Source organism: Etheostoma cragini, chromosome 24 (assembly GCF_013103735.1).
Source record: "Etheostoma cragini isolate CJK2018 chromosome 24, CSU_Ecrag_1.0, whole genome shotgun sequence".
NCBI lineage: Eukaryota > Metazoa > Chordata > Actinopteri > Perciformes > Percidae > Etheostoma > Etheostoma cragini.
This window is the reverse complement of record NC_048430.1, coordinates 9,321,651-9,342,290: the sequence shown is the minus strand read 5'-3', so window position 1 is coordinate 9,342,290 and position 20,640 is coordinate 9,321,651. Positions and strand designations below refer to the sequence as shown.

General features: G+C 43.9%; 1 protein-coding gene across 3 annotated transcripts; it reads left to right on the top strand.

Moving 5' to 3' along the window:
* Window positions 1-531: 531 nt before the first annotated feature.
* zgc:65895 (uncharacterized protein LOC393546 homolog) lies at window positions 532-20,252 on the top strand. Of its 3 annotated transcripts, none has more exons than XM_034864207.1 (3): window positions 532-3,328; window positions 18,427-18,478; window positions 19,887-20,252. In XM_034864207.1, exons 1-3 carry the CDS (start codon window positions 1,281-1,283, stop codon window positions 20,142-20,144), a joined length of 2,358 nt encoding a protein of 785 aa, XP_034720098.1. In that variant the 5' UTR covers window positions 532-1,280; the 3' UTR covers window positions 20,145-20,252. The 3 variants fall into 3 exon arrangements, with proteins under 3 accessions (XP_034720098.1, XP_034720100.1, XP_034720099.1); XM_034864209.1 differs by lacking the exon at window positions 532-3,328 and adding an exon at window positions 15,237-15,447; XM_034864208.1 differs by lacking the exon at window positions 532-3,328 and adding an exon at window positions 17,769-18,092.
* The last annotated feature ends 388 nt before the right edge of the window (window positions 20,253-20,640 follow it).

Below are 20,640 nucleotides of genomic sequence, written 5' to 3'. Positions count from 1 at the left end.
TGGACTTTGTACATTCCTTTTTTTATTATTCTTTATTAAGTATTGTGAACAGACAGAAATTAAGCAGGTCATGGACATTTTATCCTACAATTTAGGATTCCAGTGTGTGAAAAAACCCATAGTCTAGCAATCAAATGATATATGAAAAAGTAAATAAAATAGAAAACATGAGATATCTAAACATAACAAATAATGATATAAATATGTCAAAGGCCACGCTTTTTGTCTGCCACAAAGGTTAATGTGGCCTACATATTGAATTCAACCAGAACAATGTTAAGATTTCCTTGTGAAATTTACTCACTAGGTTATCTACAGTAGTTGTCAATTATTGTATGTATTGGATTTTAGTGATAATGTAGTTAGGCGTAATTGTTATGGAGTGTCCAATCTTGTTACAAACAAATGTCTCTATCAATGACTGTATAGATTTCTCTTACAGTGTTTCTATAACACAGAGGAATTCCGATTTAACAGCGTATCTTGAACGCAGCACAAGTCTGAAATAGGCAGCGACACGCATGCGCAGTTGCTGTGTTTGCAATCTTCCCTTCGGTGAGACTGACAGCCCGTTAGCTGCTGCTGCTCACCGGCAATGATACAGCAAACACGGACTCTGAAAGACACACCGAGATGGACTTAGCGAGCACTTTTTACCACTACAAAGACGGATATTATTTAGACATCGTTGTCTATTAAGTTTACTTTTCACCAGTATCATTTTTGTGTCTGGGAAAAAGGAGACTCGACGTGCAAGAGAGGAATTGATGCGACGACTGAATTCCTGCGACATACACCGGCCAGCTAGAAGCTTTCACGTTCACTTTGAAGACCACCGGAGTAAACCTGAACTATTCTGGGCTAGACGTATTATCGTGTGTTTTATTGTGACACTACTATCTTCCAAATATTCGTAATAAGTAGTGTAGACAAGTTGTGGAACAGCGTGTCTAATCGCTACTGGCGACCCAACACAGCTTGAAGCTAACCACGGCTAGCTGAATTTACCATTCTTTGTTTTATTTATTTACTTAATAGAAAACACTGTTGATGTCTATCTGAAGTTGGATTAATACTTGTGTTAAGAAGATTAACACCGTTTAAGAGGTAGAGTTCGACAACGTAACGACATCCCGGATCGTTTAGCTTGATTTTTAAAGGACATAAATCATCTGACTTATGGCTCGTTAGTATCGCGGTACTGCAGCTGACCCAGCTAGAAGGTAGCGCCAGCAGCCGCCAGCCACGTCTTGGCCTTTTGCAACGCATCGAAGGTAACGATGCATCACCAGGACTTTACCGGGGACCCGTCTGGGACCGGGACTAGGAAAACGGCTCACCACTTCAGGAGGAGTAGCAGCGGCGCGTCTGCCTCCTCCGCAGCCGGTAGCAGTGGAGTCAACACGGCCGACGACAATCATCCCACCCAGGCTGGATCCAATTCTCCCGGACCCCACCACCAGCCTTTGTCCCAAGTGTCCGGCGCTCAGGTGAAAAAGAAGAGCGGCTTCCAGATAACAAGTGTCACGTCAGCTCAGATCAATGTCAGCGGCAACAACAGTTTAGCAGATGACACCGAGAGCTATGATGATATGGATGAGTCCCACACAGAAGACCTCTCCTCCTCTGATATGCTGGATGTTTCCGTGTCCAGGGCCACAGATACAGGTGTGCCGGAGAGAAGCTCTTCAGATGAGACACTCAACAGTCTCCATGGGGTCGACACACCTGGAATTGTGTCACCCAATGAGCCTCCTCAACATCATTCCATCCCTCAGGGGTCTCAGCAGCACACTTCTATGGTAAATGGAACCATGCAGCATCATTATTATCCTCAGCAACACAGCCAGCCCCACCATCTTCACTCTGATAGTTTGGGAGGAGTTGAACCCTCAATGTCAGCTCTTCCCATTGCTCCCGTCTCTAGCTCCAGTCCAGCTATGGCTTCCAAAGCCGGGCTTAGCCAGATGCCACCTATGCCAGAGCCTGCAGGTGGGACATCCCAACCACTAGCCCCCATTGTTGGTGGGACAGCCACTGATACACATCTACAAGGCAGTGTGAACGCTCCTAATGTGTCAGCAAACACTGCTGTTCCTCCTTCTGGGCCTGCAGGTTTTGACAACACTAGTGTGAGTGGACAAGTAGCTTCTGTTGGAGGAGGAACAGGACCGTCTGCTGGAGCCCCCAACACTCAAAGCCAGCACACCCAAACTCAGACAGCTACCGGCTCTCGTTTTAGGGTGGTCAAACTAGACACTAACTCTGAGCCATACCGCAAAGGAAGATGGACATGTACAGAGTATTATGAAAAGGAGGTTCCTCATCCGACGACATCTGAGGCACCAAAGAGCGTGGAGGTGGCTGTAGAGACTGAGGCTGGTAACGCTGGGATTAGTCAGCAGGGCATACCTGCTGTACAGCCACCTCACACGCTTCAGCCCTATCAGCCGCCAAGTCAGGATTTCACTAGTCCACAAGCCATGCAGAGCCCACCACAGGGACTGGCACAAACCACTTCTCTGACCTATGTTTCACCCCAGGAGGTTGTTGGTGGGACCAACATGCAGCACCCAGTGGCTCCCGTCACTGTCCCTTCTACAGCAACATCACAGCCTGGTGTAAATCAACTTCCCTCTGTTATATCCCAGCAGCTGCCCTATACCGTGGATCCCCACCAGGCTCAACCCCAAGGAGGTTACCAGTTCCACGGAGGGGTCGTAGCCCCGGGAAGTGTCCGGCAGCCAGACTTTATCCAACCTACTGCTCCCTTCCAGACGCAGGTCCAGCCTCCGCTGCCTCATGTCACAACAGGAATCTCCGTAACGCCAGTTTCAGGGGTCATGACGCACTCGCCAATCAGCATTCCTCAGCAGCTGCCCCATCAAGGTTCGGTAGCCCCACCCGCCCAGGCAACTTTTGGTGGACAGCCACAGACCCTCCCAACTCAACATCAGCCACAAGTCCAGCCCGTCTCCACTGCTACGGTCTCAGCGCACACCCATGGGACCCCCTACATGCCTTTAAGTGCACTGCAAGCTGACCTCCAGCCTCTCCTCACCCTAGGTGCAACATTCACCCAAGTTCCCGGAGGAGGGAGCTCCATAAGAACATCCCACCTGGAGGATGCCCAGAAGCTCCTGCTCCAGCACCAAGGCCTGCTGGCTCTGCCCAGGCTAGGAGTCGCAGCAGGTGGAATGGGGGCTGCACAGGCCGGTGGTACTGCTGGAACCCTGGCCCACATGGGGATGTCAGCTGAGGCCAGCGCCTTCATGGCTGCCGCTGCTGCAGGCCTCAGGACTCAGCATGCTGAAGGAGACGAGGACAGGTAAGGATGGAAGGCCTGTGCTGCAAACCTGTTCATTCTACGTTAAACTCTGTTTTGTAGTTGAACCGTGTAGTTAAGACTGCTTTTCATCATAAAATTTCCTCACAAATACTTTCTATCGCGGTAATATTCAAAGGCAAAATGCGCAGTGAATCTAGTGCAGCGAGTTTCATCCAGATCTACAAATCCAATGTCCGATTTGCTTGATCCCGTCCCCTGAGGTAGTCCTGTCAGCGTTCGAAAGACAGTAGTTGAAAAACGGCTCGTTGAACATGTTATCTCAAAAATATCAGTGGCTGGAGTAGAGGCAGTTGCTGAGTCACAGAGGGAGCTGGTGACTCAGCAGATGTTGTGCCCTGGTCAACCCCCTACCATCACACATCCACCCTTCGTGTCAGTAAGGCTGCATTGTCTCTGTTGTACTGCCTCCCACTATCCTTCCTTTCTTGCTAAGTATTTGTGTCTCCTTTTCCCACCTTTCTTCCCCCTAGGTTAAGTCTTTTATTAGACACTGGATCTATTGGTCTGCACCTGCCCGAGGGAACTGTGCAATGGCTTATTTATGTGTACAATTACTCAATGCTATGTTCCTGTTAGTTTTGCTGCTCAAAAGTGGTTATTTCAGTTCCAGGTAGGTTCTAAATGAAGTCGATGCACTAGAAGAAAAATCTCCCTAACCCCATTTGAAGATGCAGTGTTAGTCATTCAGAGACTGTGCTGTAGATGCTAAGGAGGGCCTGATCAGGAGTTGTGTTGCATAAATCTGATAAACTCTTACTGCAGAGAAACGGAGCACTGTTCTGGGGGCCCTACACTGCCCCGTGTTCTGGTTTAACAGGAGTTTACATGTTACATATGAGTACAACATATGAGTTACATATGAGTACAACAATAATGCCTCTAGGGAATGGAGGTTTTTCCCCTAAGTACTGTCAGTCTCACCCATGCACCCATAACTAAGATACACTCCCAAATGTTGCACATACATGCTATATACATCAGACTTGAAATAGAGAAAAATAAAAGACTTCTGAGTAGTTCCATGATTAAAACAACAGTTGCTGAGCGAACCAGTAAACATACTTCTAATTCAATTATCAGCACAGCAGGTCACTGCTGAGCTGGAGCTAACTGTTTATATATTCTCAGCTGTTGAGACTGTGTCTGAAGTCGTAGTCCCATTCAGCGGCAGACAGAGCAGGGCTGTATTCTGTGTGAAGGCTTTTGTCAGCAATTCATGGCACACACCATCATGACCCTGTGTGTGTTTTGTATGGTCGCTGTAAAAGTGTGTTTCCGTCTCTCCGTCTGTTTGTCTGCCCGTTTTCTTGTCATGAATCGTCCAGTGTCCTGCAGACAGTGTTGTGTGTGTGTGTGTGTGTGTGTGTGTGTGTGTCTGCTTTGTTCATGGTCATGTCATTCTGTGATTGTCTCTGTCTCTCGAGCTCCCTTTGTCACCCTCTCTCTCTTTCTCTCGGTCTCTTTTCCTTTTGCAGTTTTGTATCATTTAAGTTGTCCAAACTGTTCTCCCCTACTCCTTCCTTCTAGAAAACGAGTCCAAGATTTTCCCTACCTTTTTTTTCTTTTTTTTGGAATAAAGCTTAGGCGCAGCACCCAAGCCATTTGTGTTGTATTGTAGTTGGTCCCCGGTGGACTTCTTGTCTATAAGTTTTGAGTGTTATTTATTTATCATCCACCCTAGCTTTTCCAACATTTTAGACACAGATACGATTATAATTATGGTCCAAAAGTATGTAAAATTGCATATTCTTTCATTGAAAAACAACCTTTTTTTCGGGGAGTGCCCCTAAAACCTTAGTCTCTCACTAACCTTAGAGAAACACTCTCAAAATATTCCTCTCCTTTTCCAGCATACATGCACTGTTTCCTCCAAACTAAAACATTAAGTCCAGTGCCATAGTGACGTTTGAGGCATTTCCACCCATATTTACTGTATGTGTATGAAAAGGTAAAGACTCAGCACCCTTATATGATCTCACAATGTCCAAGAACATCCACTCTGTCCGTAGTGACCGCACATAAGAAGGCCACTGCGCATCCATTATTGTTTTTTAATTCCATTTAAACAACCAGAGGTGTACATGAATACATCAGACGGACAAATTACCACCTTCTTTGAATACTGTTTTTTTTACACTCCGATATTTGGTTTAATCCTGCAACAAACGGTTCTTTTTACTATTACTAATTTTGTCTAAAAAAATGTCAGGGAAAATTTTGAAAGATGTAGACTACATTTTCCCAGAGGGCAAGGTGACGTCATCAAATAGTTTTAGTCGGACCAACAGTCCCGAGGGATTAGAGAACCTGACAGCAAATAGTTTCAAGCTTCAAAAAATGCACTTGATTGATTACGAAAATAGTTGCTCTAATTTGGGTCAACTCTAAGTGACAGACTTAGTTGGTGCTACTCTGATGGATGACAGTGACTCAACATGTTTGTGACAGATCACTATTTTCTTCTAGTTACTTAACAGCAACTAGTTGTCCAGGATGATTGTTGTACACAGAGCACAAATCAGCTGCGTTCCTTTTCAATTGAAGTTGTGATAACTTGTTACCAGAGACTCTTTAAAGGCACGTTGCAGTTGCCATGACTTTGACAACTCCAGCTCTAGCACAGCTGTGTGGTTGACTTGTTGTAAAACGGGGATGTGAGGTGTATCTGTGTATTGCAGGGTTACGCGTGTGTCACCTGTTACTGTCTTTCTATATCTGTCTCTGTGGTTGATGGCAGTGAGAGTGCCGTAAGCACAGCCATATTACCAAATTAAAGGGCTTTCATCGGGTCCACTTTCCTCCCCGGGTGGAATTTCAGCCTGTAACTCGCTGCCGGTATAATTTGACTTTTGGATAGCTGCCAGCAGGGCTTCGCAGTAGGAGGAAAGCACTCGTGACTTTCATACACACACTTCTAGTGTTTTGTACACCTGTTGCCTGTGTGATAACCACACACCGTCTTTTCCTCATTTCACCAACAACTACAGAGAAAAAGGACTTTTCACACAGGTTTCAGAAAATGCATTTATTTGTAGCCTTGTAAACCCCAATAAGAATGCTTGTATTTTATAAAATAGTTGCCGTTTTAAACTGAGGTATATTTGCCCTAGAGCTGTTTCAACACTCAAGCAAAAAGTGTAACTACACAGTTTTTTGGGATACAGAAATAGTGTAATAATATCACGAAGTTCTGCTTGTGTGAGCGCAGTGTACTTCCTTCTTCTAGTATAGCATGCTTTGCCAATGAGCCTTACCAAAATGTATTTAATTTATTGAAAACTCTAGTTCAAGGCTTTAAAAAAAAAAATGGAATTATTTTTAATTTCTCTGTTAGGACACTTTTTACCACAATAATCTGCAAATATTCCTTTGCCCAGGTGTTTAAATACCTAATACTACCATTTGCTTCTTTGTTGAAAAATACCATTAATGTCAAAAGATATGATATGAAGTGGCATAGTACATTAAGTTTGTTTAATTAGGGTCATTTATCTGTGTGGACGGATCCTTTGGAGCCATGAAAGTTAGAGGTGCAGTCTTTATTATTAATCATTTTATTTAGTTATTTCAAGATAATTTTTTGGGGCATTTTAGCCCTTTTTAATTCCTCAGGACAGATAAAGACACAAAAGAGGAGCAAGAAGGGGAACGACATGCAGCAAAGGTTCCCAGGTCGGAGCATGTGTGCAGGGCAGCAGCAGTTGGGGGACACCGAGGAGTCAAGGGTTTACAACCTGAATGCAAAGTAAAGAATAATAACATCCATCAGTCATGACCGCCTCTAAAACAGTCAACAGGCGTGCCAAAGGGGACGTAAGAGAATCCTTTCTGCTGCTCGAGGTTGTCAAACAGAGCCTTGTTTTTAATAGACACTGAATACTTCAATACAGTGACTACAAGCTGTGTAATGTTCCGGAGATGCAGGCTTTCCTTCTGATTGTTTGATCTGTTTTTAAAAGTGTTATTCATCTCATGATTTCCCAGCATCAATAGATGATCAGGCACAGATTAGAGCTTTTTTTTTCTTGCCGATGAAGAGAAGTGTTGGTTAGTGCACATACCAAAAATAAGGAGAATAACATGTTGGTTTGTCATTTCTTGGCATGGATTGTAGCCATAAAGTTCACATATTAGGGGTGATTCAAAGATTTGGCTTCTTTTATGGTTTGAATGTCAGTATGTGACAGAAAGCTGTTCTGTTTTTATGTCTCTGCTGGTCTTTCATATATTTAAGTGATAATATGCTACGTGTCAGGCACTGCAGTTACACCGGCTTTGACTCATGATTTGTTTTGTTAATATTGACACGCCTGGTTTTAACTGGCTCGCCATCCAAAACTGAGCTTTCATGAGGTAGAGGGAGTCCCCGACGGCAAAGACCAAATAGGGATCAAGGCTCGGAGCTACAGTCAAGTGTTGTTATGATGTATGATTGTAAGAAAATCCTGGCTTCTAGAAGTGCCACGGTAGAGGATCCCTGGGGTTTCCAGGAGAAGCTGTATGTAGACAATTTTTACTTAGCTTCAAGATTGTAAATGTAACCCAATACTCTCTTCTAATTCCCTATTTATAGTAGAAACATAAAGCGGAGCAGTGAGTCATGCCTGACAACAACCATATTTGTGAACCACTGTTCTTGTGAACACAGCCCAACATAAGAATGTTAGGTGCTCCGCTGCTTTGTTTAAACACGCCAAAATGACTAATAAACAGAACAAAGACATGAATGAACACACCAGTCTAATTAAGTTTTTAAAATCCAAATAGTAGACTTTGTAATCACGGTATACAAATCATAGAATGTTCAGTGATATTTTGTTGGTTTTTAAGTCTTTAAAATGTTTCAAATATCTGCATTTAAAAATAATTTCATCATATAAAAATGATGAGGTACGAATTTAGTAATTCAATATTTTTGTTAATTCTCAAATTTCTTTACCCAGGCACCTACCGGTAGAAAACCCATGTTTTTTTATTTTTTTTTAAATGGGAATAAAATCATTTACAAAGACAGTTGGGGCTGTTTTGAGGGAAAACACCAAGACTTTAAGTGGGGGCACGTGTGGAGTTGAATGTACCAGAAACAAACAGGTGTGTGTGTGTGTGTGTGTGTGAATCTATGACTAAAACTGAAATCGTAAAATCGGGGTAATATTTTGTTTTAAAGAGCTCATATAAAGTATTTGAAGTTAAAGTCTGTGTTAAACCCCCGGCTGACTTCTCTGCTATCACATCTGCTGCTGTGTTTTTTCCTTTTTTGTCTTACAGTAGCAGGAAACTCCAAACTGTACACCCAGGTAGTCCAACTGAGGCAAAAAAAGATGTGCTCAGGTCTATCTATCTATCTCAGGATAGATAGATAGATAGATAGATAGATAGATAAAATAGATATTGATCCCAATAAAATGGGAAATTATAATGTTACAGCAGCAAAATCAGTCACACAACACATCGTATAAATGTAAATGAAATACTAGGATAGAATATATATACATACATACATACATACATTAAATACTAATAGGAATAAAATATACCAGCCAAATACTGGTAAATATGCAAATGGCTGGAAGATTTGCTTCAGTAACAGACAAAAAAAACATACAATCTATTGATTGGCTGGTCAGATTTAAACTTTCTCTAGCCATTTGGGTGGTAGATGGAAAAAGTTCATTTTGAACCCTGGTCATGTGCTTATAAAGAAACAATGCTGCCTCTGTCTTTGGGCAACCTGACGGCTTGCGTTTGGCTCATCATGGGTGCAGTATACAATAGTCCAGTTTCAAGGTTTTACCTGCCGGTGCACACCATGTCTGTTTTATTGCATTGTTATTCCTGTTTGGTGGCTCTTTAAACTGACAGCAGCTTTGTGAAACAATACAAACAAAAAGTCCAGAGGTGCTTCTTAATTCTTGGGCGAGACCTCCTGGATTAAAGGTCAATAAATCAAACCTGAAGGTAGTTACTTTATCGGTTGACTGTTAATCTGTTAAATGTGACATCTAATCATGCTTCAATCGAGACATTGTCTTTTCTTCACGTTGTTGTACTGCTGTTACCCCACAAGGCGGCAGTCTTGGTTCATAAATCCTCCCAGCTTGATAAACCGATCTTTATATAACCCTAACATGCTTTGGGTATCACTGACCTACAATGTTCCTTACAGCTAACTAAAAAGGTCTTTTCTGCACACAATGTATGAATTACGGAAATGAGTGCTTGTAGAGCTTTGTGTGTGTGTGTGTGTGTGTGTGTTTGTGTGTGTGTGTGTGTGTGTGTGTGTACACCACACCTCCATGTAATTCACTCAGACAGTGAGTTATTATGGTCTAGCTGAAAGGGTGTGTGGATATATATTGTCTATAAAGTACTGAATTACAGAAATTAGTGGTTGTAGATCTTTTCTGGGGTGTGTGTGTGTGTGTGTGTGTGTGTGTGTGTGTGTGTGTGTGTGTGTGTGTGTAAATACAGGTGTTTTAATATCTGATTAGCGTGGTTACCGGCTGCAGAAGGCCCCAGCAGTATGTTGATAGCATAAATCCTTTGGTAGGCTTATTTTAGGGATGGATTGATTGCCATGGCCGGGGTTACATTAGCCTCTCTGAATGAGTCTATGAGTCAGACCATTTTGAAAAAAGCTCATTCTGGAGGCCCTTATTATATGTCCCATTGCAAAAGTGTATACAGCGGAAATTAACAGTGTCTCACTTCGGAAACACCGAAAATGCACAAGTATTATATGGCTCTCCCATTATATAATCACATGCACGTTTTTGTTTAGACATCATAATGTTTGAGTCCCCCTTTGAGGTGACATCGTGGGGCACTGCTGCATCTTAGATGTGTGTGAAGACGTTAATGCAGCTAGATCAGAACATCACGCGGCTCTGGCCGCTTCATTTTTTAGTTTGCATCGGTGGGGGGCATAGGTGGGTTTGGAGACCAGGGGGTGCAGAGCCAAATAGAAACTGGTGTCACGTTGGCTCGCCTTGTGCCTTCATGCAGAGCTGTAAATTCTTGAGTAGAGAATGTAAAATGTGTCCATGCATGTCTGTATGCATTTCTCAGCAGGAGCGTGTTTATGACTTTTATGATTTATGGTGTGTGTGTGTGCATGTACTGGGGCTCGGGCCTTGCTGCAGCAGTGGGTTCAAATTTTGACCTGTGGCCCTTTGCAGCATGTTGTCCCCCCTCTCTCCCCCATTTCTTGGCTACAGCTGTCCTATCAATTAAAGGCAAACCCCCCCCCCAAAAAAAAATCTTCAACAGAAAACAAACTGTCTCCATAATCTGTGCAAAAGTATTCAGTCAGTTATCTCTCACGGAAGCCCTTTCCTTTTTTGTTTGTCTTTTGAGGGGGAAATGTCAAACTCATCCACTGTAACATAACCGCTCCACTATCTGCCAAGGAAAAACATAAATCTCCCCCCCCCCCCCCCCCCCCCCCCCCCCCCCCCCCCCCCCCCCCCCCCCCCCCCCCCCCCCCGAAGTGACACTCCATGGTCAAAAATAAACAATAATATTGTGTGTAAAGCCAGTTTGGATTGTTATGTTACAGAGCCTCAACCCTTCCCACTGTGAAGACGTACTCAGATCACGGCGTGAAGCCTGTCCTCCGCAGAGAGCCCCGAACAAAGTTTCTCAACCGCTGCTGAGAAGATCCTCGCTGTCAACGCACTGACAGGAACTCCTAAACCTCGCAACACTAACGCTGTGCAGATCCTTGTGGGGGGGGTGGGCAGCACAACTTCCCGTGACGTTTTTAATGTTGTCAGTGTATCGAGGTTGTGTAATATTTACACGGATTAGAGAGTGACGGTAGGGGGCTGTTGAATGCCAATTCTACGTGTGGAATTTGTCACACAGATCCAGAAGGTGTTTGTGTGTGTGTGTGTGTGTGTGTGTCTGTGTGTCTGTGTGTGTGCATACAAAGCTTTTACACCTACAAATAGACAGTACATACAAAGAGCCTTCTTGCCAGTTTGTGGGTTATGAACAGCGAAATGGAAGCAGGAGGAGATGTCTGTATTGATTTTGGCCAGAGTGTGTATAATCCTTTATATCGCCGGTATTTGGGCCAATTCAAACCCCAAGCATGCTGTCTCCTCAACGTCTTCTCTTTTTGCGTGCTTGTGGTTGCGTACATGCCCGAGTTTAAATGAAAAGCTACTGATTCATCGGGCTAATTATTTTGATAGTCATATTTATTGTTTTAATACGGCGGCTAAATTTCACGATATGCTGCTTTTACGTTTTACTTAACAGCAAACTGAACTTCTTTTGGACTCTAACAAACAAGCAATTTGTCGGCTTCACCTTAGACTTTGGGGAATCTTTCATGCATGATGGTATCTTTTTGACATTTTTATATGCACACACACCTTCCTAAAAGACAAAAACTCCTTCCCTCATTTTGACCTCCATTATAAATGAGTCTCAACTTCATAGTGGGTGAGGAATGTGGAACAGTGCCAAAGTTAATACCTCATCCATCCATCCATCCATCTGTCCATCAGAAGACCCAGGCATGTCTGCAGTGTCACTGAAGTAGATGTTGGCGCTCAGTCTCCTCTCTTCATTCCCTGTCTCTCTCTACAGTCTCTTCCGTGGCCCATATGGCCCAGAGGTCTGTTATGTAAGACATTGCGTGCAGTGCAGAGACTGATTCACTTACGCTCTACGGAGCTGCTGCCCTGAAGCTCTCTGATGCCATGAGAGCTGGTCTAGTTTTGGGGTGTTCCTGCGCTTAGTTTTGTCTGTTGGTACAAAGATCAAAACAAATTATCCCCAGTTGTGAACAAATATATTTGCACGCTTTCACGATTCATGACTGTACCTTAGAAACAGAAGGTAGAAATGCCAGTACACATTTCATCATGTACTTGTCCCTTTTCTTTTTAACAAATCGTGTTCATCTGTTGATTTCTAAATTTGGAAGATATAAACACACTGTATTTGTGTCTGCGTGTGTGTGTTTGTGTGGGTGTTGGTGTGTGTGGGTGGGTGTGTGTGCGTGCACGCAGTGGAATTGAGTTTGCCGCCGGCCTTGGTTCTCCTCTGTGCAAAATGCCAGCGTGAAACCGGATCCTGCCAGTTTGCAAACATAGCCTCACACATAAACGGGACACACACGCCAGCTGATGTCTTCGAACTGCTTAAGGACAAGTGATGCGGAAGGAGGTGGGCGAATCACAGAGTGGCATTCCAACCGCTGAAAAAAGAGGGATCATGCAAGGAGAGATGCAGGGAAACATTTATTTGCGGATAGGTAGAAAAAGCAACCCAATATTACTAGTGGTTTTTGTGGAGATTACTTTTATGTTGTCCTGTTGTGTTCCAAGTCACTCCCCTAATTGCTTTATAATGTCCTCTATTATAACTTACAGTTGTGGCAGTTGGATCCTTTTAAAGACCACACACACTGCGGCAACAGTGACGGCCCAGCTCTGCTTTCACTCAAACGACAATAATGTAAGGCGGAAGCGTTACTTACACTCAGCTGGAGGCTTTTGTGAGAGAGAATGTGGATAAAAGGATTGTGGGTAGAATGGGGGAGATGCCTTCAAGTGTACAGCAAGTACACAAGGCATTTAGGTTTCTGTTGGCACTGTTGATTTGACACTTTTCTGGAACACTGGAGCTTAAATTGATCTGCTCCATTTCCTTATTGTACTCCCAGCTCTTCTTAAAAATGTTTCTATAGTATGAGGATATAGTCATTAAGATTTTTGTGAATTTAGATTGTAAGAGTTTTTTCTTTTTCTTTTTTTTAAGGGCTCCTCATATCGCAAAGGTTGAAAAATCTGGCCCGAGGTTTTACTGTTCAGCTTCTGTGATATACAGAAATGCCCAATAAGTATGATTATTGATAATTGAGTATTTCTCAAAGCTAAGAGCCTAAAACTACAAGGATTTGGATTTCAAGATAGGCGTCACTTTTCTCACATATGTAGTTCACTCACTTGTTTTGCAATGAAAATGTATAGTTTAACTGTGTGGGCAACCCATGCACCATCTGTTCTTTTTTTATTCCTCCACATCGTCTGCTGCCACACACTGGCTACACATCTACCCTTACGTAAGCTCCAGGGTGTGACGAAGAAGGCAGCGAAGGACGCCACCACACTTTTATTTTCTATTCAGATCTCATTCTGTTCATTCAGAACATAGCTGCGGTTGTCTTGACTAGAAAGCAACATGTGATTTTGAAACGCTTTCATTGTTTTATTCACAGTAACTGAAAGATCTAGACATTACCTGACTTATAAAATCCAAAACTTGGTGTAACATCAACATGGTAGCCTGGCCAATAGGGACAATTTTAATTTGGCATTGAAGTGGCAAAGTATCATTACATTATCACTACTTTTCCTTATAGCATATCTGTTTTCTAAGTCTCCCATGTGTAGTGTAAGGATACATTGTGCTTTAACATAGTCGTTCGGTAATATATGGGTCAGCCTTTTGCACACGCCCACATGGATAGATGGACGTGGATACTTAATGAAAGGGAGCATCCCATCTGGGATGAAGGTCTCGCACAGCGATTGGCTCAATGTTAACTGTCTCCGCACCAACGAACGCTTCCCTCAGCCTTTTGTTCCAAGTGGGGCATGCGTACACTGACCCCTAAACCTGCAAGTACACAATGTACAGAATACAGTATAGGAAGAGCTCTGTCTTCAAATTACAAATAAACTTAAGAAAAACAAATTGCCACTAATGATAATGCTACTGATTTAATGCTGAATCTCCCGTTCCTTTAAAAAAGAAAAAAAAAAAAAAAAAAAAGTCAATGCTCGTTTTCTAGCCCATGACTGCTTTTAGGATTAGTAACACACAGAGTGGAGGGAAAAAAAGAATATGTGACCTTTACCTAATAAGGTTAACAATTTCCCTGGAGTCATAGAGCCTCAATCCCACCAACAAAATCACTCTTTGCACCCCTCGGCGCCATTTTGTGCCCCACACAACTGCGCACCATCTTCAATACGGGTTGCCTCTTCCCTTTGTTCTCTACAGTTCCTCTACTCAGCACTTGATGCTGGTTGTTTTTCTTCATTTTTACGGCAGAGATACAGTGTTGATGCTTTTAGTTTTTGTCCCCTGCCTCAGCTCTTTGCCCATTTATTTGCCATCTTCTTGTGATCGTATTTTTTCAGACTGTAATGCGTGCCTGTGTGGGAGCGTCATTTTTTTTTTACTGCTAACAGAGCTACACGTGAGCCTTGCTCCAGTGGAGACCCATGCTTTGAGTGTGTATCCAGTGTGCATTCACTGATGTGGAGTGACAAGATGTCTAAAGACATGGTTGGTACACCATACACATTCTCCTTGAAAAACCTTAAGGAGGGGCACAAGTGTGAGGAAATGTGAGCGATGCAGATGGTGGTTAGTTGTTATATTCAGGGGATTTAAAGGAACATGAACTCGGTCTTCACTGGAACCTGATACAAGAAGGTTTAGAGTATAGGGTACCACTCCCGAGTCCATCGCAGAGAGGATGCTGCAGGAAACATACAAGAAAAGGAGTTGGCTTGTAGGAGCCTGTTAGCGTGCTAGCAGGGTGTGTGGTCAAAAGTAGCTCATCCCATTGGTCGGATCACCCTAATCTCTACTGGCAGTTTATATAACAGAAGGGGAGGTGACCTGAGTTCTTATGCAGTGACATCACACCCCACCCACTTGTTTTCCCTTACCATGCACCCAATCGGCTGAGAGTCTATATGTTAGTCGGGCTTAGTAAGAGGGCAATCGGGAGGACTCGCACTCCTGTTGTACACACACTCACATCCCCGTCCTCCATCGTTGGTCAGGCTTCCTTATGTGAATCTCCCACAGCTAAGCTAAGCTAAGCTAAGCAGGGGGTTGGGGCCAAAGGGCGCCAGTCAGGAGATTGGAGAAGCCACGGCGATGGTGGTTTTGGGGTGTTTTTGGTGGGCCGTGTAGTGGGGGCCCTCTGCTTGGTCGGAGAGTGTGTTTTAGCCTGAGAGCACCAATGAGAGAGAGCAAGGGCTGGCTGGGGCAGGAGGAGCGCAAGGGAGGGACGCCATGGCATTAAAGCTGCTCTTCTGGGAGCTGGAGAAGCATCTGAAGAGGTAACGATGGCTGTAGTGTTACATTGACAGGCCGAGGGGGGGGGGGGGTAGCGGGGGTCAGGTCCACTGCAGCCGCCTAGGGATTAAACTGAAGGCTTTGTGTTCAGGTATCTGTCTGAATTGTGTTGTGGCGTTCAGTTCAGTGATTTTTTTTTGTGTCTTTTCTATCCATTGTTGAAGGAGAAAACGCCAGTAGGGCCTACAGCATTTATACAAAGCATACAAAGCATTTATCCAGGAAACTTAACACCTGCAGTTTTCAAATGTAACGTTGCCCTTGAGTGTGGTGCCTGTACCTGAGGCATGGAATCAAGGTACAACCCCTCAGCATGCGTAAACACCTTCTCCGCGGCCCTGCAGGGTTATAAATGTGTTTTGAGGACATAATATTCTTGTTTCTGCACCCGCGTGTTACATCTGACTGTGTGTAAGCAAGGCTGGGTAATGTGCACGTGGTCCGGGACAGATCCAGCATTAAGACTTTATCTTGTCTGATTTTGGTTACATTTTTTCCTTCCAATCTCAACTGCCGCAGATAAGAATTGTGTTTCAGATCCTCAATTGATCCCGTCGGCACATATTTGCTTCGCTCTGCTCAGTTTTCCCGCCACTAACGGACTCCTGTCTCCCAACCCCAATAAACAAATATAAAATGAGCTTGTCCAACATTGAAATTTGCAGCCTACAAAAATACATTTTTCCTATAGTTTTTATTTTTGTCGCACCCAACAACCAGTTTTCTCTAGAGATTTTTTTTTTTTTGCATAAGCACATATGAATAGGGTCTCAACAACAATGCATACGTGACATTGATCTTTTTGGAAGAAGGAAAACTACACTCACTAAAAAACATCACTTTCCAGTTTTCAACCCTTTTGTTGACTCTTTTTATCGATGTTTTTTCTCACGTTTTTGTCCCTTTTTCAACACTTTTGACGCTTTTTTTTTATTAACCCTAGTTTTTCAGTTATTTCTGGAATTTAAGGTCAATAAACCTCATTTATAGGAAATTAAACCTAATGTTTGAGTTAGAAAAGCAGAAATTAGGAATTATTTAGACTCAAATTTAAGGAATGGATGTTGATGGATAATCACAGACTGGAATATGTCAACTTTTACTCAATACTATTTCAAAACACTTCAGTTTGTTTTTCAAATGCTATAAAATTGAATAAGACGCCTCAATTACTGAAAGTAGAGATTTGGACTTGCCAAAGAGTGTTGTGTGGAATCAATCATGTTATTCTGGGTATTTAAAAAAACATTGATACATTAAAACGCGCGGTTCACCTGAGGACAACATGAGGGTTAAAACAGAAAGATATGAGCGGGCTGAGGGGTTTGTCGTCTCCTAAGACACCTTTCTGATTTCCAAACACCCATGTTGACACACTTCCACTTACTTAACTAACGTATGCACCTTTAGGTGTTTGAAAGGAGCTCCTGACTGGTGCTTACAGCTGTACTGAAGCTGTTACATGGGTCCAGCCAAAGTCGATGAATGGTGGAAATAAGGAGCAGTTAGAGACCAGTTAGAGACCAGTTAGAGACCAGTTAGAGACCAGTTAGAGTCCAGTTAGAGTCCAGTTAGAGACCAGTTAGAGACCAGTTAGAGACCAGTTAGAGTCCAGTTAGAGACCAGTTGGAGACCAGTTAGCTCCTACTGATTCTGATTCTAATTAAATGTGTTGGTGTGGTCAGGTGGGTGAAATGAAAACCACACCCTGACAGTTTTAGTTTCAGTCTTGTTTGCTCTAAATGTACTTCCTTTTCTTTGTGTGCTGCTTGAGATAAATACAATAACCGTTAGTTGCAATAGTTCCCTCTTCTTACTTTTATTGTTTTACAAGATGCCATTTCATGTTGTTAAGCTATACCGCTGTAGCAAACTTCCAATGTAAGCTATACAACAACAATAATTTGTCATAGAGCCGTGCGTGTGTGTGTGTCTGTGTATGTGTACATTGTTTCAGCCAAAGTTTTCCCATCACCTGCAGTCCACATTTAAGCATGAAATAAACGCATGAATATCGCAGTTTGACACGAGACAACGCCAAAAACGGCTAAATGTCCACTGAGACATTGCTGGATTTGTCCTGTTTGAGTCGAGGCAGTCCCCTCTTCCATTCCGCGGGTTGGATGCGGTGTTTTACGGAGGACGGTGCAGCAGGACGTAGAGAGCTTCTGCATAAATCATTACCATGAGCGAGCTCTCCTCCAATCCGGGGCGTTTGCGGCAGCCTTTTTTTCTCGCATACATTATGTTAATGAGCTCACTTCCCCGCCAATCACGCGGCTGCTGGCGCTGTTTTTCCTGCATGCATCACCCAGAGAGGGAGCCGCGCTGCGCGGACCTGCAGTCTTTTGTGTGCTCTGTCCCGGCTGCGAGCTCCACGGTCGCCCGGAGAGCAGCCCCGACATCCTGCCCTCAATAATGCGCTATTTTTTCTACTTTTATACCGCTGGATTTCCAGTCTGCACAGCCGAAGAATCGCCTTCGGGGCTTTTAATGGGCGGGATAGCATGAATTCCCAATGTTACACGGTGGCGATGGATCTTGGCGTTTGTCATCTGAGGAATTTCTCGATATCGTTTCTGTCCTCTGTGCTCGGAAAGGAGAGTGCGTCAGTCGGGCTTGACAAGAGGTAACGTTGATGTCCCCAGGCTTTTGGCGCACTGTTTTATGGGCAGATTAAAAACGAGGCTCCGTGCCTGAAATGTTGGCTCATTGGTACTCCGCCACAAAGTCAAAGCCTGCCTCCTCGACCTCCGTCTCCCACTGAATGGCCATTTCCTCTGGATTAGAACATGCTTGTTTTGATCATGACGTCTTCATAATGTGATACCTCGGGTTTAAGCATAATCCCTCAAATATCAATGTCTATGCTATAACGCCTCGATGGAGACCTGCAGTATTCAGCTAATGCATCACAGGTATAATCAACATCTTTTTTTTTTCTTCTCTTCCCCCTTTTCCAGCTCATCCGGTGCCAGTGTGGTGGCCATTGACAACAAGATTGAACAAGCAATGGTAAGCATCTAAAAATCCAGCCCTGTACACGCGCACTGTTAGTAAATAGGCCCATGTTATGTAACGTTAAGCCAATCAAGTGCGTGGACTCTCACAACTGTTGGATTTGATTTAGTCATATTTGGATTGCCTGTTAAATACTATTTGTAAGATGTCGTGTTGAAGAATGAATGAATGAGATAAGAGTTGTGTTTTTCTGGATTCTAGACGCTGATTTTAGCAGCCATTAAAGCTGTAAAAACATAATTTCCCGCTTATATGCACCTGCTGGTTTATTTATCAGAGCAGCAGGAGCTTCCTGAACTGTCCTGATTTTAGACCGATGACCTCTGGCTTGCTTGCAACTTGATGCTGGCCAAGCTAGGGTTCACACGCTGTCCCCCTCTCGCTCTCGTTCTCATGCACGCACATCTAGTCCATCGGCCTCTCCCCCTCTCCGTCCCGTGTTGCTAGGCAAGCAGCAGCCTCCCTGCGTCCCCGCCGCCCGCGGCTCAGTATAAATAACTCTGCCGGTGATTGGCTCCTCCCACCCCGGTGCAGGGACATTTTGTTCTCTCGCTGAACCGGGCTGGGTAGGGGGGAGGAGGAGGAGGAGGAGGAGGAGCAGGTCCAGAGGAGGGATGCTCAGATTATTAAACGCAGATCCTCCTTCAGCAGCCTGGCACAGCTCAAGCATCATCATGGGGATGCACTGTACAGCTGCTTTTCTTTCGAACAATCCACCTTTTTCTGAGGAACGTGCATTCCTTGTTTTCCTCCTGTCAGTCCAGCAAAATTGGCTTTTTAAGTGTGTGTACTGTGTAGCAAATAAAAGTCAAGAAGTATGAATAGTGGAGTTTGTGATGGGGCTGCAACAGTTTTTTATTATCGATATAATCTAGGGACTTTTTCTCCGTTTATTGATTCTTATTCAATCTACAAAATGCCAATTCCAAGTCTTTAAAGACTAATGTGAAATTTTCAAATTGCTTGTTTTGTCCAAACAGTCCAAAATCTGTTGATATAAAGCAAATATTAAACAGCAACCAAATTGTGTTGAATATGAATAATCAATTATCAAAACAGTTGCCATTCATTTTTTGTTGTTGTTGATTGACATGTTGGGCAAATTAAGTGACTTATGATAAATGTATATTAATTTGATGTAGCCTTTTACAATGTAAAAAGAAAAAAAACATATAGCATTTACACATGAGAGAAAAGCAGTAAATAATCGCTTTAGCACACATTTAAAATGTGGTTTGACTTAAGAAAATGTAAGTATATAGCCTTTTTGGTTATGTTTTGTTGTGTAACAAGGAGTCCATAGCCTCAAAGAGTAATGTGATTTGAATAAGATGATATCTAAAAGGGAAAACATGATTAATACCGTATTTAACCAAATCTCTCTTCCTCCCTCCATCCTCAGGACCTGGTGAAGAGCCACCTGATGTACGCGGTGCGCGAGGAGGTGGAGGTGTTGAAGGAGCAGATTAAAGAGCTGATCGAGCGGAACACTCAGCTGGAGCAGGAGAACAACCTGCTCAAGAACCTGGCCAGCCCCGAGCAGATGGCCCAGTTTCAGGCACAGACCGAAACCGGCGGCTCCCCGAACGGCACCGCCCCGCCCCCGGCCGGAACCACACAAGTCCTCCCTTCCACACAGAGCTCCAGCGCATCTGCGTAACACACAACTGGCACACCGGAGAGCCCCTTAGAGGATAAGAAATAGGGGGAACGGAAGAAAGAAGAAAAGGAGAAAGAAGTTTTGCCATACTGTGAACCGACACTTACACCAAGCCCAGCTACGGCGCCGTCTGGAGGAGGGCACACGTCAGCCGAACCGGAGGACGATTTATGTTGTTGTTGCACATTTAATTTAACTGAAAGACTTTGAGTGTGTGTCTGTGTGTGTGTGTGTGTGTGTGTGTGTATGTGCGTGTCTGCTATGGTTACCAGCCTCAGACCATCGTCGTGTTCAACATAATGTTGACGAGTGGAAGGACAGATGACAGGAAGTGACTGCCGAGCCTTCCAGCCGCTGCTGTTGTTCCGAGCCACCAGCAGAGGAAGGAGCTCACGCAGGGCCGACCCGTTGGAGCACGCCGGGCGCTCTTGGAAGCGCTGTCGAATCCCTTGCTGTGTGACATGTGGAAAGTGTGCCATCATCTTCGCCCCCCCCC